The 23,482-nt window shown below is 42.8% G+C and overlaps 1 protein-coding gene across 2 annotated transcripts in view; it reads right to left on the reverse strand.

Annotated features, from left to right (window-relative positions):
- The window catches only part of INPP4B (inositol polyphosphate-4-phosphatase type II B), a 428,879-nt gene that overhangs the window by 357,992 nt on the left and 47,405 nt on the right, over positions 1–23,482 (reverse strand). The window contains exons 2-3 of one of the 2 annotated variants that reach the window (XM_054990214.1): positions 7,003–7,213; positions 3,617–3,681 (exon numbers count right to left, since the gene is read on the reverse strand). In XM_054990214.1, coding sequence (XP_054846189.1) covers positions 3,617–3,681; positions 7,003–7,114 — 177 coding nt within the window. In that variant the 5' untranslated portion in view covers positions 7,115–7,213. The remainder of the gene's footprint in view (positions 1–3,616; positions 3,682–7,002; positions 7,214–23,482) is intronic. The other variant, XM_054990215.1, reaches the window with a different exon arrangement.

Below are 23,482 nucleotides of genomic sequence, written 5' to 3' on the forward strand. Positions count from 1 at the left end.
GCAAGCCAGCCGCCCCTTGTCCTGGGGAAAGGCAAAAGGCAGCGTGGGAGGCTGGGAGGCCGCCTGCACCATTTGCCTTTCCCCAGGACAAAGGGCGCGCAGGCAAGCCGGCCGCCCCTTGTCTTGTGAGGCAGGTGAACTGCACGGGCAGCCACCGAGCCACTCGCGCTGCCACCAGCTCCGCAGCGCACCGGGACAGCCAGCTTGCTGCGTGAGCGGGGGAGGCGACCCAGGAGCGCACGAGCGCACGCAAGAGCCTGACTACGGTTGCCCTGGGTGCTGGCAACCGTAGATCCGGCCCTGGGAATGTCCCCTCCCTGAGGGGAGGTGGCTCGTTGCTGGGTTAAAAACTCCCCCCCTCTACTCTAAGTGTGTGTGTGTGTGTGTGTGTGAATGTCCCCTGCCTCCCCCTGCCTGGCGGCCGCTGCCACCAACCACCATTCCTATATCGCTGGAAACAGCAGGGCGCCCTCCCGCTTTGGCCTTCCTGATTCCAGATCGGAAATGGGACTTGATCAGTTAGAATCGGTGGTCTGGGTTCGGCAGCGGCCCGGATCCACGAACGGCTTAATCGGTATTTTTTTTTTGGATCGTGCCCATCTCTAATTTCAACTGTTTAGTCCTTGCTTTTAGTTTCCTTTTCCAGAAAACTAAAATACTACTAAAATATGTAGTCCCTATGGCTCCGCCCAACAAAGAGCTGGCTTGCTCCTTCGTTTCAAGCCCTTTATCAAGAGTGTGCCACAAATCTCATCAAGACTCCATAAGTGTATTCTTTAGCACTGATTCTCCAAGAACTGGTTCCTAAACTACTGAACTACTACTGCAACATTGATTATTTATGGACTTACCGATATCGTCAATGAACTATGTTAATGTGCTAGCTTCATATTTACAGACAATGCTATTGGACCATGTAGAATAGATTCCAGATTAGAGAATTAAAGTGGCAGAAAAGCAGAAGTCTTAATGTTTATAATAATAAGGTTCTCCTTGGGGATCCTTGAATGTTCTAGAGTTAAAGTATTCCACCTGATACCCAGTTAAGCCCCATCCAGACATCATCAATCAAATAATGATTTGGTATGCATGATGCCTGGGCTGACAAAACCGTAGTTTGCAATCAACCAGCAAACCAGAATCCAAACTACAGTTTCAAGTGGGTGGAAAACCATAGTTTGAGTGCTGAGTTGACAAATCATGATTACAACCATTTCACAGCCTCCAAGAGCTGCTGCATCATAGAAATGAAATTAATCTTATGAACCGTAGTGTTAATGCTATAGAAAATGAGAGAAGACAAGCAACTCTGCTCCATAGTTACATGGTGTACATACGAAAGATCAAACAATGGTTTGGGCTCTAGATCTCTGATGAATGTAAGCCATGTATTGTCGAAGGCTTTCACAGCCGGAGAACGATGGGTTGTTGTGGATTTCCCAGGCTGTATAGCCGTGGTCTTGGCATTGTAGTTCTTAGTCCATTTTTTGGCTGAACTCATGCTAAGACAAATATGTCTGGTTAGGCCTCACACTGGAATTCTGGAAAACTTCAAGAAATGCAGAGAAAGCAGTTGCCAGAGCAGTAAGCTTAGACATGTTTTTTGCAGAACCCAGATCTGCATGGAGGTCTAAAGGCTGAGAGCCAGAGAAGGAGGTTTGTCCCCTGCATTCTCTCTCATTAAGGATCCAAGCTAAGGTGAGGGCTAGTTGCTCTAATTGGAATTATGATTCTGCTACAGAGAGCCATGTTCACATGTTTTAGCAACACTCTGACTGGTTCTTAGAATCAGCCCACGTTGCAGGCCAGTATGTGTTAAAAATGGAGTTTCAGAGTTCTTTGCTCTTAGACGAACATTAGGTTAGAGTGCTAGACCTTGGCCATATTGTTCTTGGACCAGCATCAGATGATTGTTGACCGTTCTGTTCTGTTTGGACTTTGTGGCTTGACCTGACAAGGTAACATCTCGTTTATTAGGCAAAAGATCCTGTTAAAAATAACAGTTTTAGTAAAGTAGTCTTATTGTTTTACTATCCTGCATTGCACACTTTCTATATATGTAAATTTCGCACAATTCTTAATAAATAAATTAATCTTTACTATTGTGTGGTGTTTTGGGGCTTCAATGTGAATTCAGTACCTTAGCTTATTTGGGTCAGCTACCAGTCAACTTTTTTTGTTGAACTCAGTTTGCAGATGGTCTACTTTGCAGGGTTTTCTTTAGTAACACCCAATATGGCTCTGTTTCCTCATCTCTTAGTTTAGGGTTCATTAGAGGAAACTGGTAGCAGCTTCCTACCTTGAGTGCAATGGTCTCTCACATCCAGAGCATGTTTGTTCTTGAAAACCCACCCCTAGGGACTGGGGGATGGGGAGAACATTAAAACACTATGGCAAAAATTATATGACTTCTACTAGAAATTACTTCATCCAGTACTATCAGAGACCAAAGATAACAATGACAACTTCTGCCAACTTCTATACAGATCATTTTTATCATTAAAATGCTATATTCACAGCTCTACTCTGCCTCCTCCAAAGCATGAAACAACAAGTATCATCTCTTCTTTATTACCATAACTGTACTCGCAGGATGCATCAATTAGTGGTTAAGAGGTTGGGATGAGTACTGCCATGAGTTCAGTAGGTGGCCTTGAGTAAACCACTCCTTTCACCCCAGGTCCCCAGCTGTATTGTAGGGATAATGATAACACCGTTTTTGTTCACTGCTCTGAATGGAGCGCTAATCTGTCTAGATGAACAGTATATAAGCACACTGTTATTATTAAAATCAATGAAAGCATGAGATGATTTGTTCCTTGCTTCTTTACCAACACATCTATAGTTTGAATTACTACTCTGGGAATCGATCTTCCTCTCACAAAATAACCAGTGTCTTAACTTCAGCACAAACTGCCCCATTCCAGCATTACTGAACTCCAAAATTCTATGTTGGTATAAAAAATTGGACAAAAAACATAGAGTTTAGGATACAGATTCTGCATTCTTCTAAACAACAACAAAAATCTTATAATAGTATGCTGGATTGACGTCTTCCTTTACACATCAAATTAGAGCACTGTTTGTCCCCAGGTCATTTGCAACCAAACACTGATGCTTCTGAATGATGTCTCACATTTTATAAAATATTATAAAGGCAAATAAGAGCCGTGGTACAGAGTGGTAAGCTGCAGTACTACAGTCCAAGCTTTGCTCACGACCCGAGTTCGATCCTGGTAGGAGCCAGGTTCAGGTAGCCAGCTCAAGGTTGACTTAGCCTTCCATCCTTCCAAGGTCAGTAAAATGAGTACTCAGTTTCCTGGGGGTAAAGTGTAGATGACTGGGGAAGGCAATGGCAAACCACTCCGTAAAAAGTCTGCCAAGAAAACGTCGTGATGTGACATCCCCCCATGAGTCAGTAATGACTCGGTGCTTGCACAGGGGACTACCTTTACCTTTTATAAAGGCAAATAAAATATAATGTTTACTTGGAACAGTATGTAATTGTTCCTGTCCTTCCTATCATACCATCAAGGAAAATACTCTTTGGATCAATTTGAGGATTTTTTTTAAAACTCACAAATAAGAAGGACAAGAGAGGTGTAAAATGAATTACCTTGGCCTTATTTTTCATTAGAAAGAACAGATTTCCTTTCAAACGACACCATCTCTCCTTCGGCTCTGCATGCAAAAAGAGCACGGTATTAAAAATAGTAACTCAAACGCTTTATCTTCTTGCATTGATTGCTTAAAAAAATGCATTCATAATAAAGTTCAGCAGGAAAATCATTAACAAAAAATGTGCTTCCCTTGGCAGCTGGCTTACAACACTCTGCTAAATGCCAGATATCTTCCCAGAAGGTTTCCTCTATGCAGCAGCTGACAACATTGGTTACTGCAGCACATACTTGACTGGGTTTTTCTCTGCTTCTTTCCCGTTTTTGCAAATGGAAGCAGAGACTGGCCCTTTCCATGAGACAGTCAGAGCTTCAACAGATTAGCAATCAAGCTTTATCGGGAGCACAGTGTTTACTCTTCATGGGATCATTACAGACTGAAGTGGTTGATCTTAATCTTAAAAAGCAAAAACACAAGGATTTTTAATTAATTTTTTACCATTTCTAAAACACAGAACCAGAACTAAGCACAGAAAACTGCATGACAAGGCAAATACATGTGGCTGTTTTCAGAGACAAACACACAGTATTGCAAGCAACCCAAGTGCTGGCCAGAAGCTTTTTCAAAAGTTGGTTTTATGGGACACAACTTATGTAGGGAAAAACTAAACTCCCATTTAAAAATAAGTTAAGAAAAGCTTAAATTAGAAACCTGACAGGCATAACTTGAAAGGTATTTTTGAAGAGGAAAAGGGATTTACATTATCCCTCATCAGAGGGCAGTAAGTATTTCACAGTACAATTAGTCATAAGGTTGAACCATGGACTGACAATACAAGAAGGAGTCTCAAAATTGTGTATTTCTTCATCTTGTGCTTCTCAGCAAGCCTCACCATTACAATTACATGGAAACAAGGCAATCCATGGATTGTGCCAACTATAGTTTTCCTAGAAACCAGAACTAAAACTCACAATGAAATCATGGGTTGTAATTCTAATTTCCATGCAAATCAGGGTCTACTCAGTCAGCACGCAGGGGCAAATTATGATTTGTCAAGAAACAATGAAAGAATCACAAAGAGATGGGAGGAGGGAAATACACATGCAAACCAAAATCTCATTCATCTAGTACTAAGCTATTACATCTGAACTGGCCCACTGTGTAAAGCATGGAAGTCAGCCTCTAGAGAATCTCAACAAATTCGTAATACATATAAGAACAAAAATAATACGAACAACATCTGGTAAAATTTCCAAAGATTAGGGAAGGCACAATAGGATTTCCAGTAATCAGGGAGCATCACCTTGCTCCTAACTATGACCGGCCTATGACAGGACTAGAGATGGGCACAAACCGGGAAAAAAACAAACTATGTGGTTCGTGGTTCATCAAATTTCACGAACCACAAACTTTCCCGAACTTGCCCCTGGTTTGCGAACTGGTTCGTTTGGTTTGTGAAAATGTCACAACCAGGTCAGAGAATCATCACTTCCGGGTCAGCAGAAGGTCACTTCCGGGTCAGCAGAAGGTCTGCAGGAAGTCCGTCCCCTGCTGCCTAAAGTTTGTGGCGGTTCGTCAGAAATGGGATCTGACGAATCGCTGGTTCGCGAACCACGAACCAGCCTGGTTCGTGCTTAATTTTGGTTCGTATTTCGGTTCATACCCATCTCTACCCAGGACATGTGGAACTCTGTAACTGATTTACAATAGAGCAAATGGCATTTCTTTCCTGTTTATGTTTCCCATAATTAAAGATAATCTGAAACAGACTAATGGGCCAAGCAGGATATATTGAGAACATTAAGAAATATCTTGTCTGAATGCACAGATTTATGGACTGGATAGAGCTGGAAGTATTCCCAAAGGCCATCTAGTCCAACCTCTTGTACAAAGCAGGAAAATCATAGCTACTTTTCCAGTGACGCTGCTCAGTTTTCTGACAATATTCTGCCATTCCTCCAAGAAGCTCAGGACAGCATATATAGTTCTCCCCCACCCCACCGTTTTATCCTCACACCAACCCTGTGAACAGGTTAGACTGAGAGTCTCTCTACTCAAGACATCTTACATGGGGACGCTCAAGTGACTTACTGTCTGTGTGGTCTTATATTCAAGTGTATTATGGCTACTAGCAGTGCATGGGTATCCACAATGGGAGAACAAGTGTAAGATCTTTCACTTGAGTGTCCCCATGTAAGATATCTTGTGTAGAGAGACTCTTAAAGACTGGAACTGGTCCAAGGTCACCCACTGAGCTTTATAGCTGATTAGGAATTTAGTCTCCTCAGACCTAATCCAACACTCTAACCAGTCTGCCAAATGGTTATGTGCTGAATGTATTTGGGGTATCCATATTTTCAGTGTTGTATGGCTAACTGTATTATTGTAACAATGCAATAGGACTCTTCTGTTAATGTATTGTGGAAGGCTTTCACGGCCGGAGAACGATGGTTGTTGGGGGTTTTCCGGGCTGTATTGCCGTGGTCTTGGCATTGTAGTTCCTGACGTTTCGCCAGCAGCTGTGGCTGGCATCTTCAGAGGTGTAGCACCAAAAGACAGAGATCTCTCAGAGAGATCAGACTGAGAGATCTCTGTCTTTTGGTGCTACACCTCTGAAGATGCCAGCCACAGCTGCTGGCGAAACGTCAGGAACTACAATGCCAAGACCACGGCAATACAGCCCGGAAAACCCCCAACAACCATCTTCTGTTAATGTTCCTGACATGTGTTTTAAGAAAAGGGTGTCTTGTGCCTGTCTGCAACTATCCAAAGTTGTTGTAGAAAACAGACAAATAGATGCAAAAATATTTCATATATACAAGCCAGAACATTCAGCTTCCCTTGGCATAGAACTTGGTCACCTCTCTACACAGAAGTTTTATTTCTGTCAGCACAGAGAATCCTGCATTCAGACTTGAGGGCAGGCTAAATATGAATTACAAGAAGCACGCAGAGACCTCCCATTCAGCCAGATGACCCTGCCTGAACTTGAGTCCAGGCAGCCTAAGCACCTGTGGATGCTGGATTCCACTTGGCTCAGGGCATGTTTGACTTACCCCGACAACATGCAGAAAACAGCCACTGGGGTGAGTGTACGTTTCACCATAAAACATTTCTCTCATTCTCCAGTGTAAATTAATCCAATTAATAGCCAACACACTTCAGGGTCTTTCTTTTCATCCATGTTTCTATATGCTAGCCAAATTCTAATTCACCATAATCACAGCAGAAAAACAATTACTTGGAAAGCTGTCTAACAGCACCCCATCAGTACCAAAGAAGAAAACAGATTATGCCAGCAAAGCTGAAAATATTAAAACTAGAATGTCACAACAGCCGCCAAACACACATGAACAGACAATTGGCAACACCAGTTGTTTTTACCTATTAATTTACCATCCCCGAACACTCTGCATATCTTCAGATTTCCTTCCTTGTCAAAACAAGATGATGGCCTTCTAGCCAGGGAAGCCAGTTCCTTAGCATTGTATCTCATCTGGCAGCTTATGTAGATGATGATGAGGAAGTGGATGATAACAAGGATGCTAATGAATTGATTGAAAGTGAGCAAGATCTATTCAGCAGACAAGAGCAACTGCAACATTGAAACAAAAAAGAAAGTGCAGTACACGGTTAAGGCATGCTATCTTTTTTCTACAGTTGTTTTCTTCTGAGAGGTGGTTAAGGAAATCATAGCAAATTAACAGTACATTTCATTTGATTAAATGTATAAATTTCCATATGAATGAAATAACTATTCTGAAGGGACTGTGTCTTATTACTTTGCTTTTTGATGAACCACACACATGTTTACAGCAGCCATCTTAGAAGTGCTGAGAGAACGAAATACTTCTTCTAAGGGTGGAAGACCTATTTTCACTCACATAAGTAGTAAATTTTTTCCAGACATTTTTCTACCTGACAAATCTAGGCCATTGTGGAACCTCACAAGATAAAATGCCATGGGGCTGAAAAACAAGATTAGATCCCATGAATTTGCTTTGCTAATATGGCATCTTCAACTGGTATGAAGTGCCTTTCTCTAACGCAAGAGGCTGTTTCATAGTGCAAGAACTTCTTGAATCAAGAGAACGAACCTTGTGCAAAAGGAAGCACTTTCATTATTGGAACAAATCCACAAGATACTATTATTACTCTTTCACCACCACACTCTGGAATCTATCCTCCTGAAAGCACTGAAGCACTGGAACATTGTCCCTATCAATCCCACCCAAGCCAAGTGCCCCAGAAGGATACCAAGGTATAGAGTATCAAAAACTGTTATGGGGTCCAGAAGAATTAGGGACACAAGCTTGTACAGTTCTCATCATAGGCCAAGTTTTAGTCTGAAATCCAGGGCAGAAGGGATCTTATAAATGTTTCCTCCAAATAGCATAGATTACATTATCACATTTGTACTATACCGTCTACCATGGAGATAAGGAAGGGATATATGGAATAATCCAAACACATATCAGATCAAAATCAGACATCAAATAAGAATTATTGCTGCCTATATAACTATTCTACTATTTAGAACCAAGTAATGGAAGTTTCCTGTTTATGGTTTTTACAATAATCTGTAATAAAATCAGCCTGTATATGGGCTTTCTTTAGTTATTGCTGCAGGATGTGCAAAGCACCATTCCTCATTCCTCTGTATTAAACCTAAACACAATTCCTAAATTCTGTGCTGCCAATGTGCTTGAAGAAATATATTAAACACAAATTCCTTCAAGTTCAAAGCATGCACCCCTAGACCATTGCATCCCTGAGTTTTCTTCTACTCCATCCAGAGGCACAATCAGCACCGTGACTAAGGACCAAACTAGATGTCGTGGTGTCCATGGGTATGACTCATGGGTGTTTTAGAGCTGAACAAAAATACTGTGAGGGCTGCATTGCAGCATGACATGGCAATCTTGATGCCCCCTCCCAACATACTTTTTCAAGGGCCAAAACAGCCTGTCTTTTAAGTGGGTGAATTCAGCTCTTGAATGATCCCAGTGACCATAGGTCAGACACACAAGAGCCATTGTCGAGGCTTGCCACGGGCACCACTAGGCAGGACGCCAGTGTGCCTGGCTCCAACTTCAGGGGGGTGCCAGGGATACTGCAGGACCCCACTCTGTGGAAGGAGGGGCAGTATACCTCACCCTGGCTCCCTCTCAGTCCACTCGCTGGCCTGCTCAACCTGACCCTGTCTCCACTCTTACTCTCCTCCATCTCCTCCTTCATCAACTTGCCTCCTCGTACTCTCTTGCTTCTCTCCACTCCTCCTCCACTCCATCACTCCTACACAACCCACCACGAACATTCCCCTGAGTCAGCTTTTATAGGGTTTTCTCCATCTTCCCCCGCCCTTCCTTCCAGGCTCCTTCTCTCTCCTGATGCTGCCCAGCTGTGTCTGCCCTCGGGTGTTCCTTCCCACTCTCTAGTTTCTCCTGGCCTTCTTGACCCCTCCTGCAGGGTGGGGCTGAATGTGAATGTCTCCCAGCTGGGGCTTCCCCCAGGTGTGCCTCCTTTCCCTCTTCCTTTCTCCCTCAGTCTTTCCTGCAGGACAGGGATGGCTGGGCCTTTCCAGGTGATGCAGCACTGCCTCCTCTGCCTTTGCTCATGAGGAGCTGGGCTGGTCTCCTGGAGTGCAGCCAGCTCCCTTTGTTGGCTGGGGCTGGCAGCTTCCCTCGGGGCCTGGGCAGGGGCTTCCCATATCTCTACCCCCTCATTGGCACCGTGGACAGGTGTGTGCGACTCTTGCCCTTTGGGGTGGGGTTGGGTGGCGTGCCTCTGGCTGGTCTCTCCCTCTGGCTCCCTTTTCCCTTCCCTTTCTGCTGGCTGGAGCTGCACCCCCTCCCAGGGGTTTCCTGCGCCTGCCACTGGCGTCCCATCCACCTCCAGGTAAGGGGGCTGTGATGAGTCCAGGTTGCCAGGACTGCCCAACCCCGGACAGCCGTAACAAACAGTTTGGGTCTAAGGCGCACATAGCTTCCCATGAGAACAGCCAGTTCTTACTGTTTTACACAATGAATGTAAGTTTTCTTTCAGGTGTATAAAGTGTGCCTTTAATATTAATTTAAAAAATCAAATTAAACACCAATAAATATTTCAAAAAACACTTAATAATAACAATAATAGCATTCAATTTATATACCGCCCTTTAGGACAACTTAATGCCACACTCAAAGTGGTTTACAAAGTGTGTTATTATTATCCTCACAACAATAATCATCCTGTGAGGTGAGAGGGGCTGAGAGAGCTCCTAGAAGCTGTGACTGACCCAAGGTCACCCAGCTGGCTTCAAGCAGAGGAGTGGGAAATCAAACCTGGCTCTCCAGATTAGAGTCCTGCTGCTCTTAACCACTTCACCAAACTTATGAAACCCTTAATCAAGTTTACTCAGAAGTCTCTTTGCACACAACAAGAGTGACTCTCTAGATGTGTGCTCAGAGCTTTTAAGAAAAAGGGCAAAAAACTCACTCTGATTATACTTGACATTCAATATGGCACAAGTCAGGACAAAGTAGTTAAAGTTACAAAAAGGGCCATGACTCAGTCGAAGAGCAGTTCCTTTGCATCCAGAAGATCCCACATTTAATCTCTGGCATCTCCAGTTACAGGATCACAGGTAGAAGGCATTCAGAAAAGGCCTTTCTCGGCCTAAGGCATCGGAGAGCTACTGTCAGTCAGAGTAAACTTCACTGAACTAGACAGACCACTTATTTGACTCAGTATGCTTTGGTAAGTGTATACAGTTCATCTATAGTACAGCTTCAAAGTAAAATTCAAGCTCTTATCTATCAAGCCACAGAGATTCAAAACACAAACAAAACTTGCATCCATGACAACAGTGACTCACTGCACACAACTGTACATTCTCCCTATCAGTCAGGACACTCCCTTTTAGAAGAAAGTCTGTTCTGCTGAAACATATATGTAAGCCTGTACTGGAAAAGGGGTTTGGGGGCCTAAGACCTAGGCACGATTAATAGACTGCAGATACATAGATAGACCAGACTAGCAGATAACTGAGCTGTACCTAGGGTTGTTTAATTTGCATGTTTAGCAAAGGCCCATGGGGCATGTATATAAAAAAGAGGTCACCATGACTAGGAGGGGTGGTATAATACAGGACTAGGCTAGCTGGAAAGACTGGAGGAAGAGAGCTGAAGCTGCTGCTTTTTGGAAGGCAAAGCTTGTTTCCAAGCTTTGGAGCTAAGAAGATCATAGAGCTGAATCTGCCAGCTGGAAGAGCTGAACCCTTCTTCTTGGAAAGCTGCAGTAACTGACAAGAGCTGAAGAAGCAAGGAAGAGCAAAGAACAGAAATTGCAAAAGCTGAACTTGTTGACTCTTTGAGACCAGCACCCTAGCACAGAGCTGCCCCACTTCATCTTGCTAGGAGAAAAGGGGAACTGCTCCTAGGGCAACAAGCAAGCTCCAGGATTCAGGCAGCATCTTCACAGAGTCCTGCTGTGGCAAGGCCTTCTGGATATTTAGGACAGTGTTCCAGGCATAGCCTCTGGCCAAATCCACAGAACTGTCTGCGTACTTTACCAAGGGACTGTGAGTAGGACTTTGCGCTGGCGCCACTGGTTACTGATCCAGTATTGATAACTTTGAGAATGTTTCATAGTTGTGTTTAAATAAATTGCATTTATATTTTGAATTGGTAAACACTGAACCTGGTCCTCTTGACTCTGGGGGTTACATATATAGCAGAACATACCGTTGCCAGCTCCAGTTTGGGAAATTCCTGGATATTTGGGCATGGAACCTGGAGAGGGAAAGGAGCTCAGTAGGAACACGAGTCCATAAAATCTACCCTCCAAAGCTGCCAATTCCTTCAACACTATCATTTCCTCCCATGGAATGGATCTCTGTAATGAGGAGATCATGCAATTCTGGGAGAACTCCAGGATCCACCTGGATGATGGCAACCCTAGATAAATTGTTGGCTATTACCCTTTCAAGCCAAAATGCAGAGTTTGCTGGATTTCTTCAAGTTTAAGTGACATACCACTTTGGCTATATCTGACAATGCTAGAATATGAGCCAAGAACCACACAGCTAAGTTATGATTCTGGTTCACAACTAGGGTTGCCAGTCTCCAGGTGGTTAATTCAACAATGGGGGACCGCAGCTACTGATATGCGTAACAAGCCAAAACAACCGTGGACACAATCAATAATTGAAGTCTAAAGTGCACTGTGCAGTAATATATAACAATATCCTACTTTAATTGAAGAGCCAAGGCTCACCATTAACACTTTAAAGATGCACCATGCAATTTACAAAAACAATTCAACAATTCATATACAGTCATTTACAAGTACAGTCTCACTTTGAAGTCTGTTAATTCATAAAGTCCCAATATATTTATCAAGCACACCAAGTCCTCTTCTCTTGTATTCTGTGTCTGAGGCTGGGAGCGCTCAATTTTTATATAATGTCTCACGTTTTTTGTTTTTTCAGGCTAACGCCCACAAACAGGAGCAGATGCCATCTCCCGAGCGGGGGACCCACCGAAACTCCCAGTCTCCAGGAAGAGGGAGAATCCACCGCTGTCCAGGAACCCCCAACAGGACACCAGCACCTCTCCTGTTTCATGCTTCCTTTATCAAGAGGATTCTTTTTGGCAGATATCTCAACTCCAAGTATATCCTGTATCTTGTAACTAATCACTTCTCTCAATCCATCTGGAGATCTCCCAGGCAACAGAGATCAGTTGCCCTGGATAAAAAGGCTGCTTTGAAGGGTGAACTGAGGCCCTCCCCTCCTTTCAGGCCCCACCCCCCAAATCTCCAGGAACTTCCCAACATGGACCTGGCAACCCTATTCACAACCTTTCACATTCGGTCTTAACACTGCCACCATCACATAAGGCCTGGAGTTCTCACAGCATTACAGCTGACTGTAGACATTAGTTCCACTGAAGGAAATGACAGCTTCAGAGGGTGGGCGCTATGTTAGCACATCCTTGTGGAGCTCCTCCTTCCCAGGCACTGCCCCCAAAATCTCCAGGAATTTCCCAAGCCAGAACTGGCAGCTGTATTCAACCTTAATAAAACCTTGCAAATAATCACCTCCTCTGCAACACAACTGCTCTTCTCTCAACATAATCTGCATCTGATTAAGGGCTCATACCTCCATAAGATATATCGAATAAATAACAAACTGTATTTTGTTGGTTTAGGATGACTGCCAAAAAGTAATAGCTTTAAAGCAAAAGTTCAAAGCTATGGCTGCAGGGAGGTCAGCCATGGTAGCGTGAAATGCAGCTACTGCTTTTCGTGGAGATTTCCAAAGTTCTAAAATAAGGCTCTGAATATTTCCTTTCAAACAGTCATTTTTTCACATGCTGAATTCTTGAAACTGTGTTCAGCACTGACAAAATTAGATCAGAACATTTTAGAGCTCTATATGCATTAAGTTTAATTTAAAGCAGTTACATTTGGGTATCAACATTACAGCAAATTTGTATTTTGAATGCAAAGGTTCTCAGCATCTCATAAGCCTTTGCTGTCTTGGATATCTTCTGTCTAATCAACTTTTCTTCTTTTGCAACAGTACTAATTTGCTCATTTAGAGCTCTTAGAGATTCTAAAAATGTAGTTGGTTGGTGGTGTAGTTCTTCTCCACTCTCTCTCTTTTCTCTCCCCTTCTAGTTTTAAACAGCACAATTTCAGTTCCCAAATAATAAAGCTATAGGCACATTAAGGTAGAATGCTCATTAAAAAAACAAAAACCTCAGCCATTTTTGTACTTCTCTTCTAAAGGACTACTTCAATAAAGAGGCAAAAGTTTTACTTAAGTGTACTTAACATAACTGTAGTTGCATTTAGACAAAATAGTAAACATTTTTTATTTTCACAAAACAGCAAATATTTATTCCTTGGTTTGCCCATCAAAATATGGTTTGCACTTGTCCTCCAAGACTCTAAACTGGGAATAAGTCACTATTACTACTACTTACTAGGAATTAAGAGATGGGCAAGAACTGGAAAAAACCCGAACCATGTGGTTTGTGGTTCATCTCATTTCACGAACCACGAACTTTCACAAACCTGCCCCCCAGTTCACAAACCGGTTCGTTTTGGTTCGTGAAAACATCACATCCAGGTCAGCAAATCGTCACTTCTGGGCCAGCAGAAGGCCACTTCCAGGTCAGCAGAAGGTCTGCAGGAAGTCTATCCCCTGTTGCCTAGGAAACTGATTAATCAGCACCAGGCTGCCTGCAGTGACAAACCAAAAAACGAACCAAATGAACCAGCTTAAAGTTCATGGCAGTTCATCAGAAATGGGCTCTACCAAACCGCTGGTTCACGAACTGGCCTGGTTCATCACGAACTTTGGTTCGTATTTTGGTTTGTGCTCATCTCTACTAGTAATCCTTGCCATTAGACTCAAATGTTATATTTTGATCTGCTTGCTGATTGACTGAATAAGAAAATAGAAAAGGAAAATACAGTTTTGCTAGTTTCAGTGCAATGGAAATCTATCATTTGTCACACCATGCCACATACAAAATGAAGCAAAAGTAAGTATGCAAGCCTAACAAGCTCATTCATACAGTAGCAAACAACTGTTTGCTATCACGTTTGAACCAAAGCAATGTGTTATGGGATTCTTATTAAACTGGATGCTATTATTTGTTCCTGTCTATGGTTCTCCACCAATATTCCAAAACAATCCTTTCCTCTCCTTCCAGTGGACTGAATCCATTCTATATGGAAATTCGTTATACCCAAATTATGAATGTTTTCCGATTATGAAAGGCAGTGGCAGCTGAAAGAGTATTATGTATTTGGTGTTGTATGTACAATAGCATTTTAAAAAATCTAGCCTAATGAAGAGTTTTGGAGAATTCAAAAGCTTCCACACTGTTTCGTGTCATTTAGATTGATCCCAATAAAAGGTATGATAGGGTTTTTGTACATGATATTCTGAAGGGTCTCCTGACCTGTGAGCATAGTTTTTTGGAAGCCTCAGGCTGCTGCACCAGGAAAAGGAATGCAGCAATGGACTGTTTCCACTTGCCATTTTCTGGATCCCATCTTAAAGAGAAGCTGTCTTAGTTGGAAATATTTTGAATGATTATTATGTATTTTAATTTCATCTATGAAAATGTGTAGAAATAACTTGCTTTTAGTTTGATAGAATTGCCGTGTTGGCTTATTTGCAGATGCAATGAAGAATGATTACTATTTTCAGTTTAGAAGAAAAATGTAGCTAATGATTTTGTTACTTTGGGAAAAAACCTAGTCAAAAAGTTTTTAAAATATAATGTGAGTCATGAGACGATTACGGGACATGACAAAATACTATGAACTAGCTTGCAGAGATAAAAATGTTATGTTCAAAGAAATGCTATGTTCATAAATGTTGTGTTCTAAGAAATTAGATAAAATATTATTGAAGAAAGGAGCACTGTCTTAATAAAATATGCTCCAAATCTGAGCTTATTTTGCAGTTTGACTACAAACAGAAATTTTGAGGTGGGAGGGTAGGGTTGCCAGGTTCCTATACCCTCCTGGTGGGAGGAGAGACCCCATACTTACCAGGAGGATGATCTTTGCACGTGAGCAAAGTGCATGCATGCTCCTGGTACCAACACGATTACATATTTATTACTTATTGTGTGCCACTGACTAATAAAGGACTTGCAACAACCAGTATTTGGGCTATGGACACTTTATAGATTATTAATCAACATGTCAATTATAAATAATATTAAGCTGTATAGTTTCAGTTATGAAAATGGGTTGCTTATAATGACTGTGTGTTGATCTTTTGGTCTATATTTTAATGTAGTTTATCTTTTTAGTTACACATACACATGAATCCTTGCAATATATATGCCTTATTCTGAATCAGTCCCTCAATATATTTCTTTTCAGGCTTTAAACCACAGGCATACTTGGATATCTAACATTTTGATCCTCTTTACACATTGTTATCAAGGTCCCAATTCTTTACACTTTCTTATGAGGATACATTGCGGTGTAATCTCTTGTATTTACATTTCTTGCGGGTAGTCATTGTATAACCGGAAAGGATTTTTGTTTTATTGGTTTGGGTATATTGTTCTCTCTTATGTTGCACACCTTTTTAAAACTGAATCAGACTATCAGTCCATCAAGGTCAGTTCTGTCTACTCAAGACTGGCAGCAGCTCTCCAGGGACTCAGGTAAAGTTATTTCACATTACCTACTACCTGATCCTTTCAAATGGAGATGCTAGGAAATGAACTTGGGACCTTCTGTATGCGAAACAGATTCCCTACCACTGAGCCACAGCTCTTCCGTGGGCTCCAAATTATAAAATATTGTTGACCCTTGGTTATAGGAATGTGGCAAAGCAATCATGGGAAAGAAACAGCAACATATTTCACAAATAAACTACAGGAAACTTTGGAATTATTAATGGAATGGGAAGATCAACTTACCCAACAGTGGATTTGATGCTAAAAGCATTAGTATCATTTTATGTTAATATTCTGTTTTTGCTTGTTACATTGACAGCAATTTTACCTGTTTGGTGTACACTACATTTCATCTGTTTGCAACATGTTCAATTCAATTATCCAAATAAAAGGAAAGCCAAAAACAGAATGGTTAAACCTTCCAAAGAAGCCATGAAAAGGGAAGTGATAGTAATACAAGTGATGTTTATTGTCTAAATGCTCTTGTCACTTCCAAAAGTTTCACACTGACTTAATTTTGTAGGCTCCAGTATTTTTTAAAGAATGTTATTAGCATAAGATGTAGGTTCTGTTTTAAAGATAAATGACTGAATTATACTGGCTGAGTAAAATGACTCATGCTGTTCTACAAAACAATTTTAGTAATGTGTTCTGTGGGCACAGCAACATGACCTACGGGATTGCAAGCAGTCAAAACAACAACTCCAAAGGGAGTAAAAGTATGCATGAAAAAGGTAATTGCATCTTTTCATTGTGATTATTTGCTTTCACCTTCAATAATATCTACGGTAGTAACCTATGAAAGAGACATACAGTGAAATCCTAAGCAGTTACTCCAGTCTAAGCCCACCGAAATCAATTAACTTAGACTGGCGTAACTCTGCTTAGGTTTTCACTGATAATTTGCCATATTGTTTTACACGACGATATCCCAGGTTCAAGCCAATATAATAGAAATAAATGTTCACCATTATGTTGTCTTTTTTCCGCATCAATAGATTAATATTATATACACCAGTGGTAGATCAATACTATATTTTCTACACCAACATTAGGGGAATTTGTGCTGCCATCTGTTCCTAGGAATGGCTGCATGAACAAACACAGTTTCTTCAGGTACACTTTCCATACTGCCTAACTACTGCCCCAAATATAAAACTCTTTTTTTTCTTGCTAAAATGTACAATGGCATCTCATTTCCCAGTCTAAATGCTATACTTCCCTCTCCCAAAGCCCCACAGGTATTTTTCTTACAGCTAAACTATACATTATTTATTTACAAAATGTTTACTCTGCCTTTCTGTCCTCACAGGCCACCAAGCTGGCTAAGAAATTTAAAACATACACATTAAAAGCCATTAAAATCAATACATAAATGCATATTAAAACAATTTAAAGCCAGTATATAAAATAAAGACAAAAATAAAATAACAGTAAAAACAATGGGAGAAGGAGGGATCACTGAGGAAATGCCAAGCAAAACAAAAAATCTTCACCCGCTGGCAGAAGATGGCAACAGAAGGGAACAGGTGAATCTCCCTGGAGAGTGCGAGTGAGTGAGCGAGCGAGCGAGCGAGCGAGTCTGTCTGTTTGTCTGTCTGTCTAATGTCATTTATAGTCCGCCTTTCTCATTAAGACTCTAGGCAGATTACACAGTATGAGATTAGTACAATCAGTATTAAGGACATTTCAATACAGTATCAAGGACATTTCATAAACAAAACCATAGGGTATAAAGATACAAGTTTAAAAGACATAGCATTAGCAAGAATCCAATACAGAGTAGAAAAAATACTGAAACAACATAATCAATTCTAGGACTGACATTAGACAACATGGAGCACAGGTGGTACACAGGAGTACATATTTAAAGCAGCAGATAATATGTAAAGCAATACAGTGATGAAGTCTACTGTCCCTAACTCATTAGCGAAGCATCTGAGACCACACTCCTACAATACAGCCCTCCCATTTAAGTAAAAAGGCTTTTAGTTCGTGTTTGCATCGTTTGCAGAAAACTAGGAGAGTGGGGGTTCTCCTGACCTCCTCAGGCAGGTCATTCCACAGGGTGAGGGCCACCACAGAGAAAGCCCATGTATGAGCTGCTGTTGATTTCGCCCGTGTGCAGCCTGGCACCTGCAGGAGACCCTGTTCAGATAAGCAAAGCTGCCGTGGAGGGACATAGGGAGGGAGGCGGTCTCATAGGTATGCCGGACCAAAGCCATGAAGAACTTTGTATGTAACAACCAATACCTTGAACTGAGCATGATATTTGATGGGTAGCCAATGGAGCGACTGCACGATGGGAGTGATTTCATGCTCCTGCTCGCTCCTGATAACAGTCGAGCTGCAGCATTTCGCACTAATTGGAGCCTCCTAGTTAATTTAGATGGAAGACTATCTAAGTTACAATAGTCAAGCCTTGATGCTACCATAGCACGGATCCAGGTGGCCAGGTCAGCTGTGTTGAGATAAGAGTTTTGGTGCCACTACTAAGAAGGCCCTCTCCTGGCTTGCTACTTACCTAATTTTGGAAGGTGGTGACACACAAGCAGGGCCTTTAAACATGACTGCAGTGGTTGGGTAGGTTAATATGGGAGTTGGCAGTCCTTCAAGTATGTCGGTCCCAAACCATATAGGGTTTTAAATGCCAGCACCAACAGCTTGAATTTTGTCCAGAAACCAATTGGGAGAAAGTATAGATGATCCAAGACTTGAGTGATCTGTTTCTGTCATTCACTCCAGTCAACATCATGGCTGCAGCATTCTACACCAACTGAAGTTTAAACACATAGAGCACGCATTGTAGTAATCTAATCTAGATGTAACCATGGCATGTCCCACAATGGCCAGATCTTTCCTGCCCAAGAATGGCCACTTTGGCTAACCAGTCAAAGCTAGCAAAAGGCACTCCTGGCCACAGCTGCCACCTGCTTATCCAGCATTAGGCATGAATCTAAGAGTACCTCCAAACTACAGACCTGTTCCTTCAAGGCAAGTGCAGCCCTGTCCAGAACAAGTGACACCTTAATTCCTAGGTCAGACTTTCCGCTCACCTGTAGCACTTCCATCTTGTTGGGATGATGCTTCAGTTTATTTGCACGTGTCCACTCCAAAACTGACTCCAGGAACCAGCTCAGGATTTCTATGGCCTCTCTGGGATCAGCTAGAAGTGCGAGATAAAGCTGAGTGTCATCCGCGTATTGATGATAACTCAGACAAAATCTCTGGGTGACCTCACCCAGAGGCTTTATGCAGACATTAAAAAGCATGGAGGACAGGGTGGAACCTTGCAGAACCCCACAGGTCAAAGACCAAAGGGTTCAGCAGCAGCCTTCTTGAATGAACCACAGCTCTCTTCGTCAGATGCATCTGTAGCATAAGCTTTCAAGAGCCACAGCTCTCTTCATCAGATGCATCTGTAGCATAAGCTTTAAAGAACCACAGCTCTCTTCGTCAGATGCGTCTGAGAGCTGTGGCTCTCGAAAGCTTATACTACAATAAAGTTGGTTAGTCTTAAAGGTGCTACTGGACTGTTTGCTACGATGCATCTTACACCTTCTTCCCCACCACTACCTTCTGAAAACCATCCCGCAAGCAGAACAGTGCTTCCTAACCTCAGCTCAGAAAAGTGGTCCAAGAAGTGTCAAAAGCTGCTGAGAAGTCCAGGAAAATCAACAGTCACCCTCCCTCTATCCCTCTCCCGGCACAAGTCATCCACCAGGGCCACCAAGGCTATTTCTGTCCCATAACCAGGCCTAAAACAAGACTGGAAAGGATCTAAACAATTTGCCTCATCCAGGAAAAACTAAAGTTGTCCAGCCACCACCCTTTCAATCATCTTGTTCAAGAATAGAACATTTGAAACTGTTTGATAGTTATTAACATCTCCTAGGTCCAGGGAAGACTTCTTTAAAAATAGGTGCATTATAGCCTCTTTCAAGGCTGGGGTGACCCCCCCCCTCAAGGAGGCATTAACTACTGCTCAGATCCAGTAAACCAGTCCCCCTGGCAAATTTAAGTAGCCAGGACAAGGGTCATGAATGCAAGAGATTTTATATGTGAACTGTTAAGGGAAATGGTCACAGTGAGCCCCTAAGTAGTCCACCTCCTCCTGCAGGCCAAATGCAAACAGTTCTCTGATCACCATTGGCCTATACTGTGCAGATACAATGGTGGCAGAAATGTATTGTTTCTCTGCTGCTATCCCCACCGCTCAGGGCCAGATCTAGGGGGGGCTGGGGGGTCACTGCACTCAGCACCAATGAAGAGGGGGTGTCGGGTGTGGCTGCCGGCCAGGAGCATGCGCCACAGAGCTGGCAGCAGCAGCACACGTGGAAGTTGCCCTGCACTGCTGCTGCCAACGCAAGCTCCTGGCCAGGCGCAACAGCTGTGGGCCAGGCACAGCTGTCGGTGCAGCAGGCAGCCATGGTGGCACGTGGGGCAACTGAGCAGGAGGGCTGGGAGGCCACCTGCGCGCTGCTCTGGCTGCCTGCCATGCCGATGGAGCGGCCGGCTCGCAACTGCTGGCTGGGGAGTGCACAGAATTGTGGGTGCACTCCCGGGGGCGGCGTTCTCTGCATGATGATGTCACGCACAGAGATATCAACACGCAGTCCGGGTGTGTCCGCACGCGCACAAGTGGTCACAGGGGCGGCAACAGCCCTGGAGCTGCCCCCGGGGCCAGCGAGCCTCACTACGGCCCTGCCACCGCTGACTATTACAATTGCAATCCCACACAACAGCAGCCAGGCAGCTCTGTTTGTACAAGAAAATGTATTTGGGAAAGGATATGATGCAGGGTAGGGATGGCACACAACCCTTTCCCTTTCCATTCATCCTCTTCTCCTACCATTTCATTGTAAAGGAGCTTTCAATGCACACAAAATAAAGGTTTGTCAAGTTACCATTCAACACACCTGCATATAACGTACAACTTGGTCCTTAACGTTCATCCAGAAGACTCTTACTTCGGAGATAAATTAGGCATGCAGTACGCCTCAGTGTTTCAGTTTCCAGAGGACTTTTTCCCATGCTAGTCTCCATGTTAGTCTTTCTACAGGTACTTCCTATGCTTCTAGCTATACACTACAGCAATACACCAAGAGTTTTCAGAATCCACAAAAGAGCAACAGTCTCAGAGAAACCTCCATAGAAGACTCCTGGAAATAATCAGGGTTTCCTAAGGGCATGACACAGCACAGAATGGAATGTTTTCTACTCTTAACAATGCTCAGTAATGGAAGGCTCTTCTTATCAGAAACTGTTTGCCCTATTCTACTGTACAAGAATTCTTGAATATATTATCTTTCCAGAAGCACCTTCTACATTCTCTGTTAGACCTGGGCTCTGTCCTCAGTTTGATTCATCCATTCACTTTGGCTGCTATTTTTGCAGGCTGCACATCATTCAGAGATTCTCTCTTCTATCTATACAAGGGAACCTTTAATAAAGTAAAAAATGTACCCACTATAATATAGTGACTATATTGTTTTGTTAACAACAAAGCCTTTCAGTTCACAGACAAGTTAAACCCAAGTACAGAAGCCAAGAAATATAAAGAGCTCACTTTTCAATTTATATCCACAGGAGCATGGAGACACCTACCAAAGCCTTAGTTTAGAAAGGATAAAGAAAAAAAATTGTACTTTGATACCCAGTCATCCTTTTAGTTAGATTACAACAAAAGAATTACCTCCAGTAACTCATCCTAAATTTGCATTCTAACTAACTACAACAACTGTTCAAAGTTCACAACCTACATACCTGCTTTTCTAATTAAAGAGATAATATCATTGCTGAAAACACAACTGCCAAGCAAATATGTGTGGAAATAATGTCTCCATGCCATCATATTAAGGCAGAGTCATAAATCATTTTAACTGCACCTCTGTAATAATGGTACATTGTTAACAGGCAATGAAAGTCTCAATTTAAAACAAGTCCTTATCACATCCAAGAGAAATATCAGAGGGGGAAAGGAAGAAAAAAAGAATAGGTTTAAAAAACCTAAACTCAACAATAAAGTATAAATCACTTTAAAGAGCTACTGTTTAAGGTAGAGAAGTAGGTATTACTTCTGTGGCTTGTAATATATTTTAGTTTGCTTGAAGGCCAGTAGAAGAGTATAGGCTGCTTTTATAGGTAAAAATGTGTAAAAATGCCTAACATCTGCCTTTTAAATTGTATATGGGATAATAATTAAGAGAAAAAAAGACTATCATTCCAGCATACTCAATCATCTCTGTATCCAGATTTTTGCCCGGCCTTGTATTATTTAGAATATCCCTAGGCCATTTTCACCCAATGGATCATCAAGGCTGCTAACAAATCAACTAAAATATAAAACAATTCCAAGTAAAATAGTAAACATGCCTTTTATTACTATTACTGTTACTTATTTGATTTATAGCTCGCCCTCCCCATGCGGGCTCAGAGCTGCTTACAATAAGAAGTAAAAATACAGAAATAAAGTAATATCACAGATTTCAAACACAAACATTTCAATAAATCCACCTGCTCACCATATATAAAAAGAGTGGAGGACTGAATCGATATCTTACACCAGCTCATGTGTTGGGGGGCGGGGCAGATGGTCATATAGCTCCCCCCCCCAGGTTGGAGACTGGCAGGAAGGCTCTTTGATGGATTTGATGTTGGTCTCAACCATATGCCTCTGTCTTGCAGGCCCGCCGAGAAGATAGAAGATCTTGGCAGGCCCAAGTGTCTTCTAACAGAGAGTTCCACCAGGTCGGAGCCAAGACCAAAAAAGTCCAGGCCCTGGTTGAAGCCAGTCGAGCCTCCCTGGGGCCAGGGACCACCAGCAGGTGTTTACCTGCCAATCCCAGCACCCTCCAGGGCATATACAGAGAGAGGTAGTCCCTCAGGTATGCTGGTCCCAGTCCATTTAGGGCTTTATAGGTTTAAACCAACACCTTGAACCTGATCCAGAACTCCACGGAGAGCCAGTGCAGCTGCTGCAAGGTTGGAGTTATGTGCGCCCTGTATGGCATACCGACCAAGACACGCGCAGCAGCATTCTTGACCCGCTGCAATTTCTGGATCAGACTCACGAGAAGCCCTGCATAGAGCGAGTTACAGTAGTCCAATCTAGAGATGACCAATGCGTGGATCACTGTTGTTAGGTCATGGGTTGAAAGATAGGGGGCAAGCTGCCTGGCCTGCCGAAGGAGGAAAAAAGCAGACCGGGCAACTGCCACATCCTGGGCCTCCATTGGTAAGGAAGAGTCCAGCGTCACGCCAAGACTCCTGACTGATGGAATGGGCACAAGTGGTGCCCCGTCAAAGGCTGGGAGCTGGTTTCCCCCCTTCAACACCCCACAGCCCAAGTACAGGACCTCCATATTCATGGGATTCAGCTTCAGTCTGCTCTGCTTCACCCATCCAGACATGGCCTCCAAAGCTCTAATTAGGGCTTCAGGGGGAGAGCCAGGCCGACCCTCCATCAACAGATACAACTGGGCGTCATCTGCATACTGGTGACAACCCAGTCTGAAACTCCATACCAGCTGGGTGAGGGGTACATGTACAGACTGAACAACAAAGGAGACAGTGTCACCCCCTGGGGGATGCCTCACACCAATGGTTGGCATGCTGATAATAACCTCTCCCCAAGCGCCTACAAATGATAAACAAGTACAGCA

This window comes from Eublepharis macularius, chromosome 10 (assembly GCF_028583425.1).
Source record: "Eublepharis macularius isolate TG4126 chromosome 10, MPM_Emac_v1.0, whole genome shotgun sequence".
Taxonomy (NCBI): Eukaryota; Metazoa; Chordata; class Lepidosauria; order Squamata; family Eublepharidae; genus Eublepharis; species Eublepharis macularius.